The 14,219-nt window shown below is 60.3% G+C and overlaps 2 protein-coding genes across 5 annotated transcripts; one reads left to right on the forward strand and one right to left on the reverse strand.

Annotated features, from left to right (window-relative positions):
- Positions 1–993: 993 nt before the first annotated feature.
- Positions 994–3,720, forward strand: GNG3 (G protein subunit gamma 3). The gene is made up of 3 exons (XM_075130517.1): positions 994–1,185; positions 2,621–2,726; positions 3,026–3,720. The coding sequence occupies exons 2-3, from the start codon at positions 2,628–2,630 to the stop codon at positions 3,152–3,154; spliced, it is 228 nt and encodes a 75-aa protein (XP_074986618.1). The 5' UTR covers positions 994–1,185; positions 2,621–2,627; the 3' UTR covers positions 3,155–3,720.
- A 598-nt stretch (positions 3,721–4,318) lies between these two features.
- Positions 4,319–10,930, reverse strand: LOC142072720 (adenylosuccinate synthetase isozyme 2-like). 4 transcript variants are annotated; one of them, XM_075130515.1, is made up of 13 exons: positions 10,772–10,930; positions 10,167–10,269; positions 9,457–9,525; positions 9,066–9,116; positions 8,730–8,796; positions 8,304–8,411; positions 7,973–8,054; positions 7,497–7,623; positions 6,575–6,729; positions 6,223–6,347; positions 5,849–5,946; positions 5,308–5,457; positions 4,319–4,917 (listed from the first exon to the last, which is right to left on the reverse strand). In XM_075130515.1, exons 4-13 carry the CDS (start codon positions 9,091–9,093, stop codon positions 4,865–4,867), a joined length of 993 nt encoding a protein of 330 aa, XP_074986616.1. In that variant the 5' UTR covers positions 9,094–9,116; positions 9,457–9,525; positions 10,167–10,269; positions 10,772–10,930; the 3' UTR covers positions 4,319–4,864. The 4 variants fall into 4 exon arrangements, with proteins under 4 accessions (XP_074986616.1, XP_074986614.1, XP_074986615.1 ...); XM_075130513.1 differs by lacking the exon at positions 10,772–10,930 and adding an exon at positions 10,613–10,762; XM_075130514.1 differs by lacking the exons at positions 8,304–8,411; positions 10,772–10,930 and adding an exon at positions 10,613–10,762.
- Between the last annotated feature and the right edge of the window lie 3,289 nt (positions 10,931–14,219).

A 14,219-nucleotide genomic window follows, 5' to 3' on the forward strand; every position in this document is an offset into this window, starting at 1 on the left:
AGGGAGACCCCTCTCACGTCCATGCCATGTCCTCCACAGCAAGATCCCCCTGCCCCCCCTTCTCCACCCAGTATATCTGCTCTTCTCCCCAGGGACCCCTCCAACTCTGGGGACCCCCCTCAGAGAGACCCCCTCCCCCTCCTCAAGGCCTCCTCCAGACAATGCTCTAGAGTAAGATGGAGCAGGGGAGAGGGCAGCAGGGCTTGTACTAAGAAGAAAAGGAGTACTTGTGGCACCTTAGAGGCTAACCAATTTATTTGAGCATAAGCTTTCGTGAGCTACAGCTCACTTCATCGGATGCAACTTGTATTGTATGGGCTTGTACTGGGGCCCAGCCACACAGAGCTGGGCCAGTCCTAGGTGCCTGCTTGCAGGTACGTGGCAGGGGACTGGGAAGGCAGGACTCCCGGGTTCCGTTCCCAGCTCTGGGGGAATGGAGTTGTGTCTGTTGGTGAGAACCGGGGGGCTGGAAGCCAGGACTCCTGGGTTCTATCCCTGGCTCTGACAGAGACTTGCTGGGTTGCTCCAGGTATGTCTGGTCCCCTCTCTGTGCCTCAGTTTCCCTCTCCCTAGACTGGGGTTATCCTTAGGCTCTCAGGTGTGAAACCAGCCAGTCCCCAACAGGGCTGAACTCCGCTGCCTGTTCCCCACCCCCTCACACTCCAGGCACTGGCCCAGCCCCAGGCTCCCTGGAGAGGGTCTCAGAACCAGGCATAGTAGCAGCCCCCATGCCCGGTGTAGCCCCTGATGTCAGATTTCCAAATGAGTGTGGTGGGGAGACTATCCTCACTGCAGCTACTGCGGGCCTGTACCACCAGCAGCTGTGCAGGGGTGCCGGGAACCCAGTCCCTGCCTGGCCCCCTCCTGGGGCGCTCTTCCCCGCCAGCGCTCGCTCCCTTCCTCCTGCCCTGCCTGGGGCTGTGCACCAGGGGACTCTGGGGCCTGGGCAAGGAGCCAGAGCTCAGCCGGGCGCCGCTGGGCGTGCACTCCTCCCCCCAGAGCGGGCATGGTCCGCTCCCAGCATCGAGCGGCTCTGAGCATCTTCAAGGTACCACGGGCTCCTTGAATTAGCTGCATCCCGGAGGAGGCACAGGGAGCGGAGCTGTCTGCAGGGCGCCCGGGGCACCTGGGCACACAGGGGAGCCCATCCCAGAGTCTCTCCAGATCTGGCAGCGACCGTCGAAGGTCAGTGCCCAGGGGTGCCCTGACTGGCCACTGGGGCGTGCCTGGGTACCCAGAGGGGCAGCCAGCCTCGATGGGGGGTGGGGGGCAGGGGGCACCTGGTATCGTCTCTGTACCGTCAGGGCCCATGTGGGTCTGGATGGTCGATGGGGCCCCCGCCATGCCGTTGCCTCAGGAAACGGGGGCTGGGGACAGGGTTCTCTCCCATCTGCGCCCAAGGCATATTGCAGAGAGAGAGAGGGCAGGATCGAAAGAAAGCTGCATTTATGGGCTGGGGCAGATGCACTGGGGGGTGCAGCTGCAGAGTGGGCTGCTGGCGTTGTTAGAAGCAGAGCAAAGCAAGCAGCAGCCCCTTTGTCTGCACATAGGGCTGGGCTAGTCATCCTGCACCTACGCCCAGCACTGTGCCATGGGGAAGCGGGTGCTGCTCCAGAGACAGTGAGGGGCTCGAGGATGCGGCTCAGATGGGTAAAAGGGGCTCAGCAAGGGGCAAAGGGGCTCAGAGATGGGCTAGAGCTGGGAGGGGGCACTCAGCTCCTGCCTCTCAGCCTGGTGCTCAGGTCAGTCTGGGATTTGGGAGCCCAGGGTCTTAGGAGACAATTCTGTGGGGCAGCACAGGGCCCATTGTGCCAGAGCCTGGGGATAGAAGGGGGGTGGCGGGCTCAGGGATGGTCCCCTCAGCTCCCCTCTCCCTGGGACTGAGCCCTGGGCAGAGACAATCCCACCCTTCAGCCTGGGCAGGCAGCCGCCAGCGTTGAGTGACCATGGTGGCAGGACAGTCCATTCTGCATCTACTGCCTCCCCCAAACTCAAGAGGAACAGTTCATGTACTTAGAACAATGCCCCTAGCCATCCAGCACTCCTGGCCATCGGATGGTACCTTGCTACCCATAGGCAATGACCCCCCCACGCATGGGCAATGACCCCACCCCAATCTCTCCAGGGCAGGAGTAGCCATACTGGAGCAAATTGGAGCTGTTATTCTGGAGCAACCCCCTGCCACACCCTCCCCAAGGGGATTGAGCTCCAACTAGGGGTGCTGGGGCTTGTCAGGACATGCTCTAACCATGGGCCAGGTGGTCCTGGGCAACCAAGATTGGGGATACAGGTGCCCCAGGCAGCTGGGAGCTCTGAGTTATAGGGGAAGTACTTGACAGCCAGGGTCAGGGATATAAAGCCTGGACCAGGAGAGGGTGGGGCAGACAGGGGGAAGCTGGTAGGGAGGAGCTGAGGCCAGGCAGGATTGGAGCTCTCTCTAACCCACCACCAGCTGGGGACGGTGCTGAGGGGCTAGGAGTGACCTAAAGAAGCTGAGGGCAGGGGCAGTTGTCCAGGGCATTGTGCCCACGCCATTGGTCTGGACGCTCCAGGATACAGGCTCCCAGGTGCCCCATGACCCTGGCCCGGGCTGAGCCCAACCTATCCTCTCCCTCTACAGGGTCCCCATGAAGGGCGAAACCCCCGTCAACAGTACCATGAGCATCGGGCAGGCCCGCAAGATGGTGGAGCAGCTCAAGATTGAGGCCAGCATGTGCCGGATAAAGGTGGGGACTGGGATGGTATCTTGACAGCTTCTGTGGCAGAAAAGGGCCCCACCCACCTCCAGAGCTGGAATAGTGAGGAACTCCCCCCCACAGCCCGTCCTCCTGCCCCATTCCCTGCAGCATCCCCTGTGGGGAGAGGCCAGGGCTGGAGTAGTCGGGGACTCCTCCTCCACCCCCCACAGCCAGTGCCCCCTGTTAAGAGAGGCCAAGGCTGGAGTAGCTGGGAGCTCCCCCCTGCTCCCTACAGCATTTCCCGCTGGGCCCACCCTGCAGAGTTCTCACCCCTCCCCTCCCTGCAGGTATCCAAGGCAGCAGCTGACCTGATGACATACTGTGATGCCCACGCCTGTGAAGACCCACTCATCACCCCGGTGCCCACCTCCGAGAACCCGTTCCGTGAGAAGAAGTTCTTCTGTGCCCTGCTCTGAGCCCTACCTGCCCCACCCCTCAGCTACAGCCACCATAACCCCCACTCCTAGCCTCTCCCCACACCCTGCCCGGGTGATCAGGCAGGACTTCCCAGGTAGGGCCTGACTCCCCCCAAAACCAGCTTTGGAGCTGGGTGTTTGGCTGGAACCACTCCCCCCACCCACCCAAACTTCCACAGACAGGGCACCTACCCTGAGCACAGGTCCCCAAAGCCCCTCCCCTTCAGGGGGAACCCGCCCCACCCCTACCCCACACACCTCAAATCAGGAGGGGGTATCACACCTCACCCTGGCAGGAGTCACACCAAGTCCTGCTCCCCTCTCCAGGCCTGGGGCAGCTGAAGCTGCAGGCCCATCCCCAGCAGTGTCACACCGGCCACAAATCACCCCATTTCCATTGGAGGGGGAGGGTGTCAGCTCCCAGCCTGCTGATCCTGGGTGCCAAAGGGGGAAAGAGGCCCATCCCCTACCCCCAGGGCTGGTAGGGCAGTGCCCAGATTGCAGGGCTCAGCCGCTCCAGACAATGTAAACTGAGACCTTGAGAATAAAGTAACAGGAGGCACAGAGCCTGGGGTGGCGTGAGTGTTATTGCGGCACCAGGGGCAGTGCTGGAGGTATTGCTGGCACTAGGGGGCCTGGGTTGGGGAGATGGGGTGGGCATGGGCAGTGCCATCAGAAGAGCCTGGCTGGGGCTTGTTTGTGGGGTGGGCAGGGGGCACTTTTGGGACTAGGGGCCTAGCTTGAGCAGTGAGTGGGGGCCAGGGGCAGCACCAGGAGCTTTGCTGACAGCTGGGACACTGCCCAGTCTGTATGGGGAGTAGGCAGCCTCCAGCAATGGGGCCCAGTGGTGGGAGCGATGCCCAGGATATAGGCCCCAGAGCCAGTCACCATCCCAGCGGAGATTGGATCAGAGACCCCAGCAGGGAAGGGAGCAGCCCAGAAACCCCCTACTCCCCTGTCCAATTCCCAGCCTTTGGGGGAAGCTCAGTGGCTTCCTACAAACACAATAATCCACCCACTCCCAAAAACAGCACCTGGCACCCCTCCACTCCCCACCAGCCCATCCCAGTGCTAGGACATGCATGGCCCCCTCACCTGACAGTGTCAGACAGTGCCCACCCCCGTCCTATCGCACTCCCCACTGACACAGCACTGGGCTCATGGTGAAAATAAATCATGGCTCTTTATAGCTATTTCTATACAGTGAAAAAGCAGCTGTGAGACTTCCCACAGTGGGGGGCAGAGCAGGGAGATACAGGCATGGCGGGAGAGGAGACAGGAGTTCCCAGTGGGGAAGGGCAGGGAGATCTTTGTCCCCATGGGGGGCAGGAGCAACAGGTGGAGCAGGAGCTGGATTTGGGCTGGGGCCCCGCTCGTGGAGTGAGCACAGCCCGCCTGGCACAGTCCTGGAGTGAGGGGGCGGGCAGCTGCATAGCCCAGCCTTCAGCAAGGGGGAGCAGAGTGTGGCAGGAGGCCTGTAAACCACAGGCCAGGGCTCCCCAGCATGGGCAGCACAGGGGGGATGGGGGACAATTCACTCTCTCCCAGGAGGGGTGGAGCCCCCCACAGCGCAGGGGGGTGCATGGCAGAGTGAGAGGCATGTGTGGGGCTGCTCCCAGCCCCTTGGTCCCTGTGATCCTTTGCTGACGGTCCGTGTGTTGGGGGTGTCCTGGGGCAGAGCCCCTGCGACTGACGGCCAGCCAGGGAGGCTCAGAAAATCTTGATGATGGATTCGCGGAACTTCCCGACGCCGACCCACTTCACTGTGAGAGGAGAGATGGGGGTGAGAACTGGGAACTCCCAGCCCTGTGGGGCAGATCCCTCCCCCACACAGAGCAGATTCCCCTGCCCCTCCCCACCACACAGATGCAAGGCTGATCTCCTCCACCCCCCAACAGAACAACTTCCTTCCCCACGTGACAACCTGGGTGGAAGAGGAGGCTTCAGAAACTTTGATGAAGGATTTGTGGAACTTCCCAACACTGACCCACTTCACTGTGGGAGGAGAGAGGCAGATCCCATGTCCCACGGCATCCCCTCTCCAGGGAACTGCACAGCATCCCGATGGGGGCACCCAGCATGCCCATCCCCAGGCCCTGATGCTGCGGCTGTGAGCCAGGCCAGCAGGCAGCTCAGTAGGGCTGTGGACGTACCTGGCACTCCGAGGTAGTGCTCGATGAAGTGGACATAGCTCTGGGCCTGCGGAGGCAAGTCGGCAAAGCTGCGGGCCTGCTCTGTGCTGCACTGCCAGCCTGGCAGCGTCTCATAGCCCACTGACACCTTGTTCAGCAGCTCCTGGTTTGCTGCGGGGAGCACAGAGGCTTACTGGCTGCTGCAGGGCCCAAGGGAGCCCCTATCCCCAGGGTGGTTCAGCCCCTACTACCCAAGGAGCCCCTATCCCCTGTCCCAGGAAGCCCCTTCCCCCACCTCATTCCCAGGGCAGTCCTGCCACCCCATCCCCCCCACTCCTCAGACAGCTCTGCTCCCTGTACTCCCTAAGAATGCCCCCACCCAGGGATGGCTCAGTCCCTCCCCCCTGGAGCCCTGCACCACTCCCCCTACAGGAGCCTCTCCCACCCCCAAGCTCAGAGGATACAAGGCCTGAGGCTCAGAAGCCACTGCCCTCTCATTGTGGGGAAGGCAGAAGAAAGGGCAATACCTCCCCTTCATGGGGTAACCCAGCCACTGGCTCACCTGGGAAGTAGGCAATGGGTTTCCCCTCCAGCCGGTACTCCACGCCCACCTTAATCTCCGGGAAGGTGTCCAGGATATCCAGCTTGGTGAGCGCCAGGCTGCAGGGAGAGCAGGGGGCAGGTTATGCCGGGGTGGGGTGGGGAGGAGCGAGACCAGAGTGCGTGGGAGGCAGTGACTGATGGGGGGGGTGGTGCATGAGGTGAGAACGGTTAGCGAGACTGTAGGAAGGGAGGGACAATGGGAGGGGAGGATTGGAGAGTGGGTGGGGAGTTAGTGAGGCTGTGGGTAATGGGGGAGGAGATGGCAGGGTGGGTGTGGAGCGGGTTACTGAGGCTGTGAGGTGGGTGCAGTGGGGGAGGGGATGTAGCCCTTACGCGCTGAATCCGTTGACCATGTGGGCGTATCTCACCAGCATCAGGTCCAGCCACCCGCAGCGGCGTTTGCGGCCTGTGGTGACGCCGAATTCTTGGCCCCGTAACTGCAGCAGTTCCCCAATCTCCTGTGGAGCCAAAGGGGAAGGGACAGGCCGTTACTCCTGAGACCCCAGAGGGCCAGGATCTTCCCTGCTCCCTGGGGGACGCAGAGGGGGCCCAAAGGGTCCTCCCTGTCCCTTCAGGGGGAGTCCTATGGAATCCCACTTCCCTCTCTCTGGGACTACCCATAAGCATCAGGGGACATGTCCCCCCACTCCGCAACTGGTCATTCAGACCCACTCTGCACACTCACGTTGTCCTGCTCAGTGGGGAAGGTTCCAACGCCCACCCGGGTGGTGTAGGCCTTCACCACCCCGTACACCTTCCCGATGTGGCAAGGTGGGACACCTAGGCCTGTGCAGACGCCCCCTACTGTGCAGTTTGAGGATGTCACGAACGGGTATGTCCCTGGGGAGAGAGGAGAGGCCAGAGTGAGCTAAGCACGGGGTGGATACACCACTATCCTAGCCCACACACCACTATCCCAGCCCCAGACTCCAGTTGTGATGAGGACTCTTTCTTCCCAGCCTGCACTGCAGTAATCAGAACGTGTTCTCTTTGGCTCCCACTGCTTTTGCTGTGCGGAGCCCCATGGAGCAGGGAGGGGTGCAAAATGTGGAAATATTGGTGCTATTTTTATTAACAATGTATGTGACTCAGTTTCCCTACTCACTTTGTGTTGCTCCCTGCTGGGGGTGAGGGTTAATTCCTCCTCTGAGGAGGGTGAGAAGGGATGGCTGGGTGCCACACAACCATATTGGTTCCAGCCCAGATAGCTTATCCAGAGCTAAGTGCAGTCAGCCCAGATGAATGGAGGGCCCTGCAGAGACCATGGAAACCTGAAGCAAAGCACAACAGCGAAAGCACCAGGGCTGGAGTTAGGGACAAAGGAGCAGGAGTAGTGAGGAGAGAGGGCGATCTTGGCAGCCCCAGGCAAAGCACACGCAGGGTCAGACAGACACAGGCTCCAGGAAGCCATGGAGAAAGTACGGCAGTAGCTTCTGCCAATATTGGTTCGGATTTAAGCCCTGCTTTCATGGCTAACCCAAGACTTGGAGCCTTGAGGCTGCCCTGGGAAAAGCTAAGCTCAGGCCTGGCACTCCCTAGAGACTGCACAGAGGCGGGGGGGCCTCACCCACCGTACACTGGGCATAAGGGCAGTGTGCCACACTTACCGAAGTCAATATCCAACAGGGCAGCATTGGCTCCTTCCACCAGGATCTTCTTGGGGGGCCCGTGCAGGGCCTGGTGCATGAAATAGACACCATCCTTCACCAGGGGCCGGATCCTTTCAGCATAGACCTGGGGAGAGATGCTGGGATCAGATGGGTGAGGTGCTACCACTCAGTCTCTGGGGCTACTCAAGGATACTGGGTGTTTTCGGTCAGGTGGTGGATCAGGGTGTATTTCCAGGGGAAGGGGAGGGCGGTTCCTGGGAGGCTGGTTCACACCCAGGTCGGGAACCCTGGAGGCAAGGAGGAATTCCTGGGTGGTTCTCAGGCAGGTAGGGGATCCCCAGAGGGGAAGGTGGTGTTTCTGAGGGGCAGGTTGGTTCTCAGCCAGGTGGGGGACTCCTGGAAGGAAGGGTTATTTCTGGGGCAGAGGGGAGGGTGGTTCACAGCTGGGGGGCATCACTGGGGCCCTCAACCACCTTCAGCTGTTGCAGCTCAGCCTCCGTGTCGATGGTGAGAGCCGGGTACGTGGCCTTGTACTGCTGGGCTAGCACCTTGAACCTGAGAGAGATAGGGACTAGTAAGCCCACAAGCGCACCCTTAAACGCCGCTGCACTGCCTGGGGTCACAGACACCCAAGCCCTGCACTGCCATGTGGGGTGTGATCTGTGAACAGATCCCCAGGGCAGGGGCAGGGCATCCTGGGAGGGCCCCAGGACTGGAGGGCATGAATGGATCCCCAGGGGCCCCTGGGCATCTTCCTGAAAGGATTGCTCCCCTCCTTTCCATCCCCCCCCCCCCGCAACTCACTTCCTGGAGAACTCATGGAAGTCGGCCAGGAGGTCACAGATGCGCAGGCTGGTGCGGGAAGCCTTGCAGGCATAGGCGGGGCCGATGCCCTTCCTAGTGGTGCCCAGGCTGCCAGGGAAGCAGAGTCAGAGCTGGGTTGTGGTGGGAGCTCCTCCTACCTGCCAGGCTGCAGCCAGACTGGATGCTCCCCACACTGGCCCAGGCTGCAGGGAAAGGAGCTGCCCTGTCACCAAGGGATGGGAATCCCACAGAAACAGCCTTCCCTCCTCCCAACCCCAGCCTAGCCACTGCCATTGGTGACCAAGGGGAACCCCTAAGGAAATGCCCTGCTCCAGGGGACCCAGCCACAATCCTCCCCAGGCCCAGACCCAGCTCCATCCCTCCTGCCCCTCCCAAATGGGGACCCAGCTGTTAACCCCCACTCACTTCTTGCCATCCTGCTGCTGCCGCTGCTGCTCCTGGATCCCATCCACAGCCTGGTGGAAATCGAATACTGTGGCAAGAGAGAGAATGGGAGATGAGGTGAGAGGGGAGGGACACCCCAAAGCCTCTGCTACCACTGCCCCCACCAGCCCCCTCCCCATCTGCTTACACAGCCCGCTCAACTCACCCCCCAACCCCCCACTTCCACTGTTCACCTGCCTGATCATCCCCTCCCAATGGGCCCAGTGCCCCTGGGTCTTGATAGGAGACATTCCAAGGGTAGGAGGAGAGGTCCCAGAGGATGCAGACAGCGTCCCCTGCTGGCTGCTCTGGACTTACCAATGTGAGCTCTATCTGAGATCACCATGCGGGACTCCCAGCCCTCCAGACCTGCGGGGAAGGAAAACACATCACCGTGGGAACGTGAATCACCCCTAGGCCTCCCACTTTGGACCCCCGTAGCCTAGACTACTCTACATGCCCGGCCTGAGCCTCCCATCCCCATGCAGGGGGCCGGTTGACAGCCCTGCTACAAAGCGTGGGAACTGGGATTTATTTATTGTGCCTTTATGTAACCAAGGAAAGAAAAGAACCCAGGAGTCCTGACTTCCACCCCCGTTCTAACTCACAAGACCCCACTGCCCTCCCAGAACCCAGGAGTCCTGCCCCCCACCCCCAGACCCTCTCTCCGAGGGAGGGGGCAGCAGGGTGGCTGGGTTCGGTCACTCACCAGGCCCTTTCTCAAGGTTCTTCTCAGCTTCTTCAAAGAGTCCCGGCAGGTGGATGACCACTCCATTCCCTGGAAAGACACCCAGCAGAAGGGTCACAGGCTAGAGTGCAAGAGGCTGAGTGAGGGGCAAAGGGCCTAGTAGAGATGTGGAGTGCAGAGACAGCATTGCAGGTCAAGAGCCTGCCAACTATTGGAGGGGTGTTGGGGGTCAGGATGGGGATACAGGGGGTACTGGGATATGGGGTATATGCAAGTGGAGGATGTCACTCAGCGATGAGGAGGTGGCATGGCAGTTCAGGCCCCGCAGGACAATTGGGAAGATGGGGTGTAGGGAGGTCTTCCACAGATAAGGGAAGCGGCATGGCGGTTCAGGCCCCTGCTGGGTGCCAGGTGCGGAGTATTGGGATACTGGGGTATATGGGGTGTAGAGACAGCTCTCACTGATAAAGGAGGTAACATGGTGGCTCAGAAGGCAGCTGAGCACTGCAGGTGGGGAGGCAGGAGGATACTGGAGTACATGGGGGGGTGTTGGGGGCAGGGATGCAGAAAGATATTGGGGTACACTGGAGTCACCCACTGAGGAAGGAGGTGGGGTGTCAGGGTGGAGATGCAGGGGGATTTTGGGGTGCACTGGGGCCACTCACTGTGGAAGGAGATGGGGTGTCAAGGTGGGGCTGCAGGGGGATATTGGGGTGCACGGGGTCACTCACCGAGGAAGGAGGTGGCATGGCGGTTCAAGACCCCGCTGGGCAGCAGGTGAAAATTGTACTCGACCAGCCCCGCCACCACGGTGTGGCCCGCGTTGTTCCCCCCCTGCGGGGACAGGGCGGTCAGGAGGACGGGGCGTTGGGGTCTCAGGAGCTACCCCCACCCTAAGCCCGCCCCGATGGTGAGCCCCTTCCCCGCCCCGGGCTCCCCCGGCACCGCAGAGCAGCCCCCCGTTCTCACCTGGCACCTGCACACCAGGTCGGCATCCACGGCCAGCAGATCCACCACCTTCCCCTTCCCCTCGTCCCCCCACTGTGCCCCCAGCACCACGGTCACCCGGTTTCCCCGGTCCGGCTCCGCCGCCAGCCGGGGCCGCTTCCCCCCACTTCCATCCCCATTCTGTTGGCCCCGGCCCGACCGCGCGCCCTCTGCCCCAGCCATGCGCAACCTCTAGCCTGCCAAACACAGGGGAACGTGGCGGCGCCCAGGCCGGCTTCAGCGCCCAGAGCCAACATGGCGGCGCCCAGGGTCCTATCACTTCAGGGAACCAACATGACACGGCACGGAGGATGGGTGCGCGCGCGCGCATGCATGTATGTATTCCTACCCTGCAAGCTGCACTTCAAGCATCTTCCATTCCAGCACTCAATATGGCAGCTCCTTGGGTAGCTTCCAATCCAGAATCCAAGGTGGCGACTCCTTAGGTAGCTTCTATTACACGATCTAAAATGGCGGCCACTTGGGCAGCTTCCGTTCCACTAACCAAGATGGCAGCATCCAGAACAGGTTCTGTCCCAGAAACTCAGATGGCAGCATCGCGTATCATCAATGGCTGGCCACGAATAACATGGTAGTCTTCAGCCAACTTCACTTCCACAGACTAAAATGGATCCCATGAAGTGAGCTGTAGCTCACGAAAGCTCATGCTCAAGTAAATTTGTTAGTCTCTAAGGTGCCACAAGTACTCCTTTTCTTTTTGCGAATACAGACTAACACCGCTGCTACTCTGAAACCAGACTAAAATGGCTGTACCTAGGAAAGCTTCAGCCCCATAGCAGTAGCTGTTTGTGTTGTGGCAGCACCCAGAGGTTCCAGTGGAAAGACTAGGGGCACTCCAAGCCTCAGACTAATCCTCTCTGTCTGCCATAGCTCAGGCTCTAACTAAACAGAACCATGCACAGTCCCTGCCACAATCCCAGTCCCAACCCCTTCCAGCCCCACATGACCCTTTCTCTGAACCTCCTCCCCAAGCCACTGGTACCTGAACACATGGGCATACATGAGGCTGACCCAGCAGGGATTAAATCAGGGCCTCCACAGTTTGAAGCATAAACTGCTACTGCTTGAGCTAAAGAGGCAGGGGACCTAGCTGGGCCTGTAACAGACTCTCAGGCTGTGGGGGTTGGGGACATGTAACACACCAACCAGTCAAAATACACAGACAAAATACCAGTCACTCCAGCACCCAGAAATGAGGCCTACCCTCAGCTCCACCCACAACATCCACCACCTCTCCCAGTTCTGGAATCCACTCTCCAAGAAGGCCCCCATTCTCCCTCTGATGCCATGAGCTCATGGCAGGGCCGTTGCATACCCCAGTGGCTTTGGTTCCAGTAACCAGGAAGATGATCCCTCCATACCAAGGGAAAGGGGTGTTAGTAGTGATGGGAGAGGCAGTATTTCCTTGCTCCCAATACCATAATAGGAAACAAGATGAGGACCCCCATCCTGCTCTGGAACCAATGTGATGGCACCTGTTTTGCCCATCCCACAGCCAACATGGCAGCAACCCCGGGGAGGCAGATGGTGGAGTGGGAGTCACACATTCAAAGACAAGCTGGATGTCAGGGATCACGTCTCATGTTTATTATCTGTGAGAACAAAGAGTGACTGGAAAATCTCCAAGCATCATGGGGCAGAACTGCCACCCAGCACCCAAAAGTGTTCCTAGTGTCCTCAAGAAGGCAGCGTCTCTAGCTGGCAACAAGCCAGGATGTCCTTGAGCAGCTTGGGTCCCACTCTCTGATACAGGGCCCCAACACGTCTCTTGGAAGCAGAAGGCTGTGGTTGCGGTTCTCTGTGGGGTGATCCCATAGCTACTTTGACTCAAAGGTCTTCTGGAAGAGATGGCTGAGGGTAAGTGAAGGACAGAGCCAAGCACCTGGTGGGGCTCCTTCCAGAAGTCTCTTCCCCTCCCACCCTTCCCATCCACTCCCATCATCATCCTACCACCAGCCTGTGTCTGCAGCACATGGGACATGGCTCTCTGACCCACCCTCATGAAACCATGCACCACCCAGACTGCAACGCCACCGGGAATGGAGGCTCTGCCAATGCAACAGAGAGCCTGGGATCTCATTGTGTTGTGGTACCTGGGAGTGTCCTGGGATGGGGAGCTCCAGCACGGGGCACCCACTCCTGCTCTCACCCGCTCCCCAAGGCAGTTGGGGTGTTAGCACTCACTTGGTGCTGCACAGAAACTATTAGCCCAGGCCCCCTCCCCTGACACATCAGCATTTGGTTCAGCTCCTCCACAGTCGCTTTATCCTCCAGAATCCTGGGCAAAGGGGAGAAAAGCTTCCATTACTGATGTGGCCCCTGATCCCCACACCCAGAAGTCCTCCCTGCCCAGCACAGGGGGTTGCTAAGGCTAGATGGATAATGCACCTGGCAAAGGAACAATACTGAGATGGGGAAGATAGATGCTGCCTGTGCCCATCCCACTGCTGCTACCTGACCCTGCCATCCCCAACTACTGTCCTTGCTCCCCATGTCTTGTATCCTTCCTCAACCCACAGGCCCATCCCCAAATCTGCCACCCCTGCATCTCCATGCCCCTCACTCACCCACCAACCCTGCACCCATCATCTCTCCATGTCCATGCCCACACCGTCTCCCCAGCACCCCCCCACACACTTGTACTACCCTATATTCAGAACCCTATGGCCACCCCTCCCCCTTCCAAGAATTAGCAACAATATCAGCTCTACCCAGCCCAGGGGAAGCTACCCCAGATACAGGGACTGGGGGAATTAACGGGGCTAAGGCTGGGGCAATTTGGGGTAGGGGTATTGCCCACTTCAGAGGCGGCCCCGCTCCGACTCTAGGAGCAGTCCCCACGGGAAGGCTTCTAAGAAGGGAAGTGGTACCCGTGAGAGATCCCGGTTGCTCCATCTCCAGCCCCGGAGAGAACCCCAGGCGGGGCAGGGGTTGTCCTCTCTCCAGCGCCCCGGGGAAGAGAGATCTGTCCCAGGCGGCGTTCCCCGGCTCATTACCTCTCCAGCGCCACATTGATCCGCCGCACGTTGGCCGTGATGGCCGCAGTGGTCCCGCTCAGCCGGCCGAGCGCGTCCTCTAGCAGCTGGGCATCACTCCGCTTCCGGCCCGGCCCGGGAAGCAGCAGTCCAGAGCTCCTACTGCGCCGAGCGCCACCCGGGAGCGGAGCCGCTGCCTCCATATCCAGACAGGGAGCGCGGGCAGCGTCGCCTCACGTGTCTGGAAACGCCCACGTGGGCTTTCAGGGAGCAGCCCAGAGTCACTCTGGCTCTAGGGCCAGGCCAGCTCCCAGAACTGCTGGGGGTGGGGGACGGGTTTGGACGTGCCGAGCCTCCATTCCCCGGCCCAGCCTCCGCCTGGGCCACTATTCCGACCCCCCCAGAGCACACGTAGCAATGGTGACAGGTGTAGAGGAAAGTGAAGCAAAGCAGGGAGGCACGGCGCCAAATAGGGCTGATCAGACAAGAGCAAAGGGGCTTTTAGGTTCCAGGAGACCCTTCCCCACCTGAAGCACAAGCCCCCCGCCCTGTTAGGCTCAGATTACCCCCTCCCCAGCACAGGGCCCCCAGGGCTATTCCCTGAAAGTAAGCGACCAAACCGCAGCAGCCGCTCTCATGGGGCCTGCCCTTGGGGAGAAGGGGTATTTCCCTTGCACAGATGGAGGGAAAGCACTGGAGTCCATATTAACAGCGTGGCTGATACTGGGCTTCACCACCAAGTGCTAGGCTGCTCCATGCTAGGGCCCACAGCGTGCAGCGTGGGCACTAAGACTTCCCTTG

The sequence above is a fragment of the Caretta caretta genome, chromosome 7 (genome assembly GCF_965140235.1).
Source record: "Caretta caretta isolate rCarCar2 chromosome 7, rCarCar1.hap1, whole genome shotgun sequence".
Classification (NCBI taxonomy): Eukaryota; Metazoa; Chordata; order Testudines; family Cheloniidae; genus Caretta; species Caretta caretta.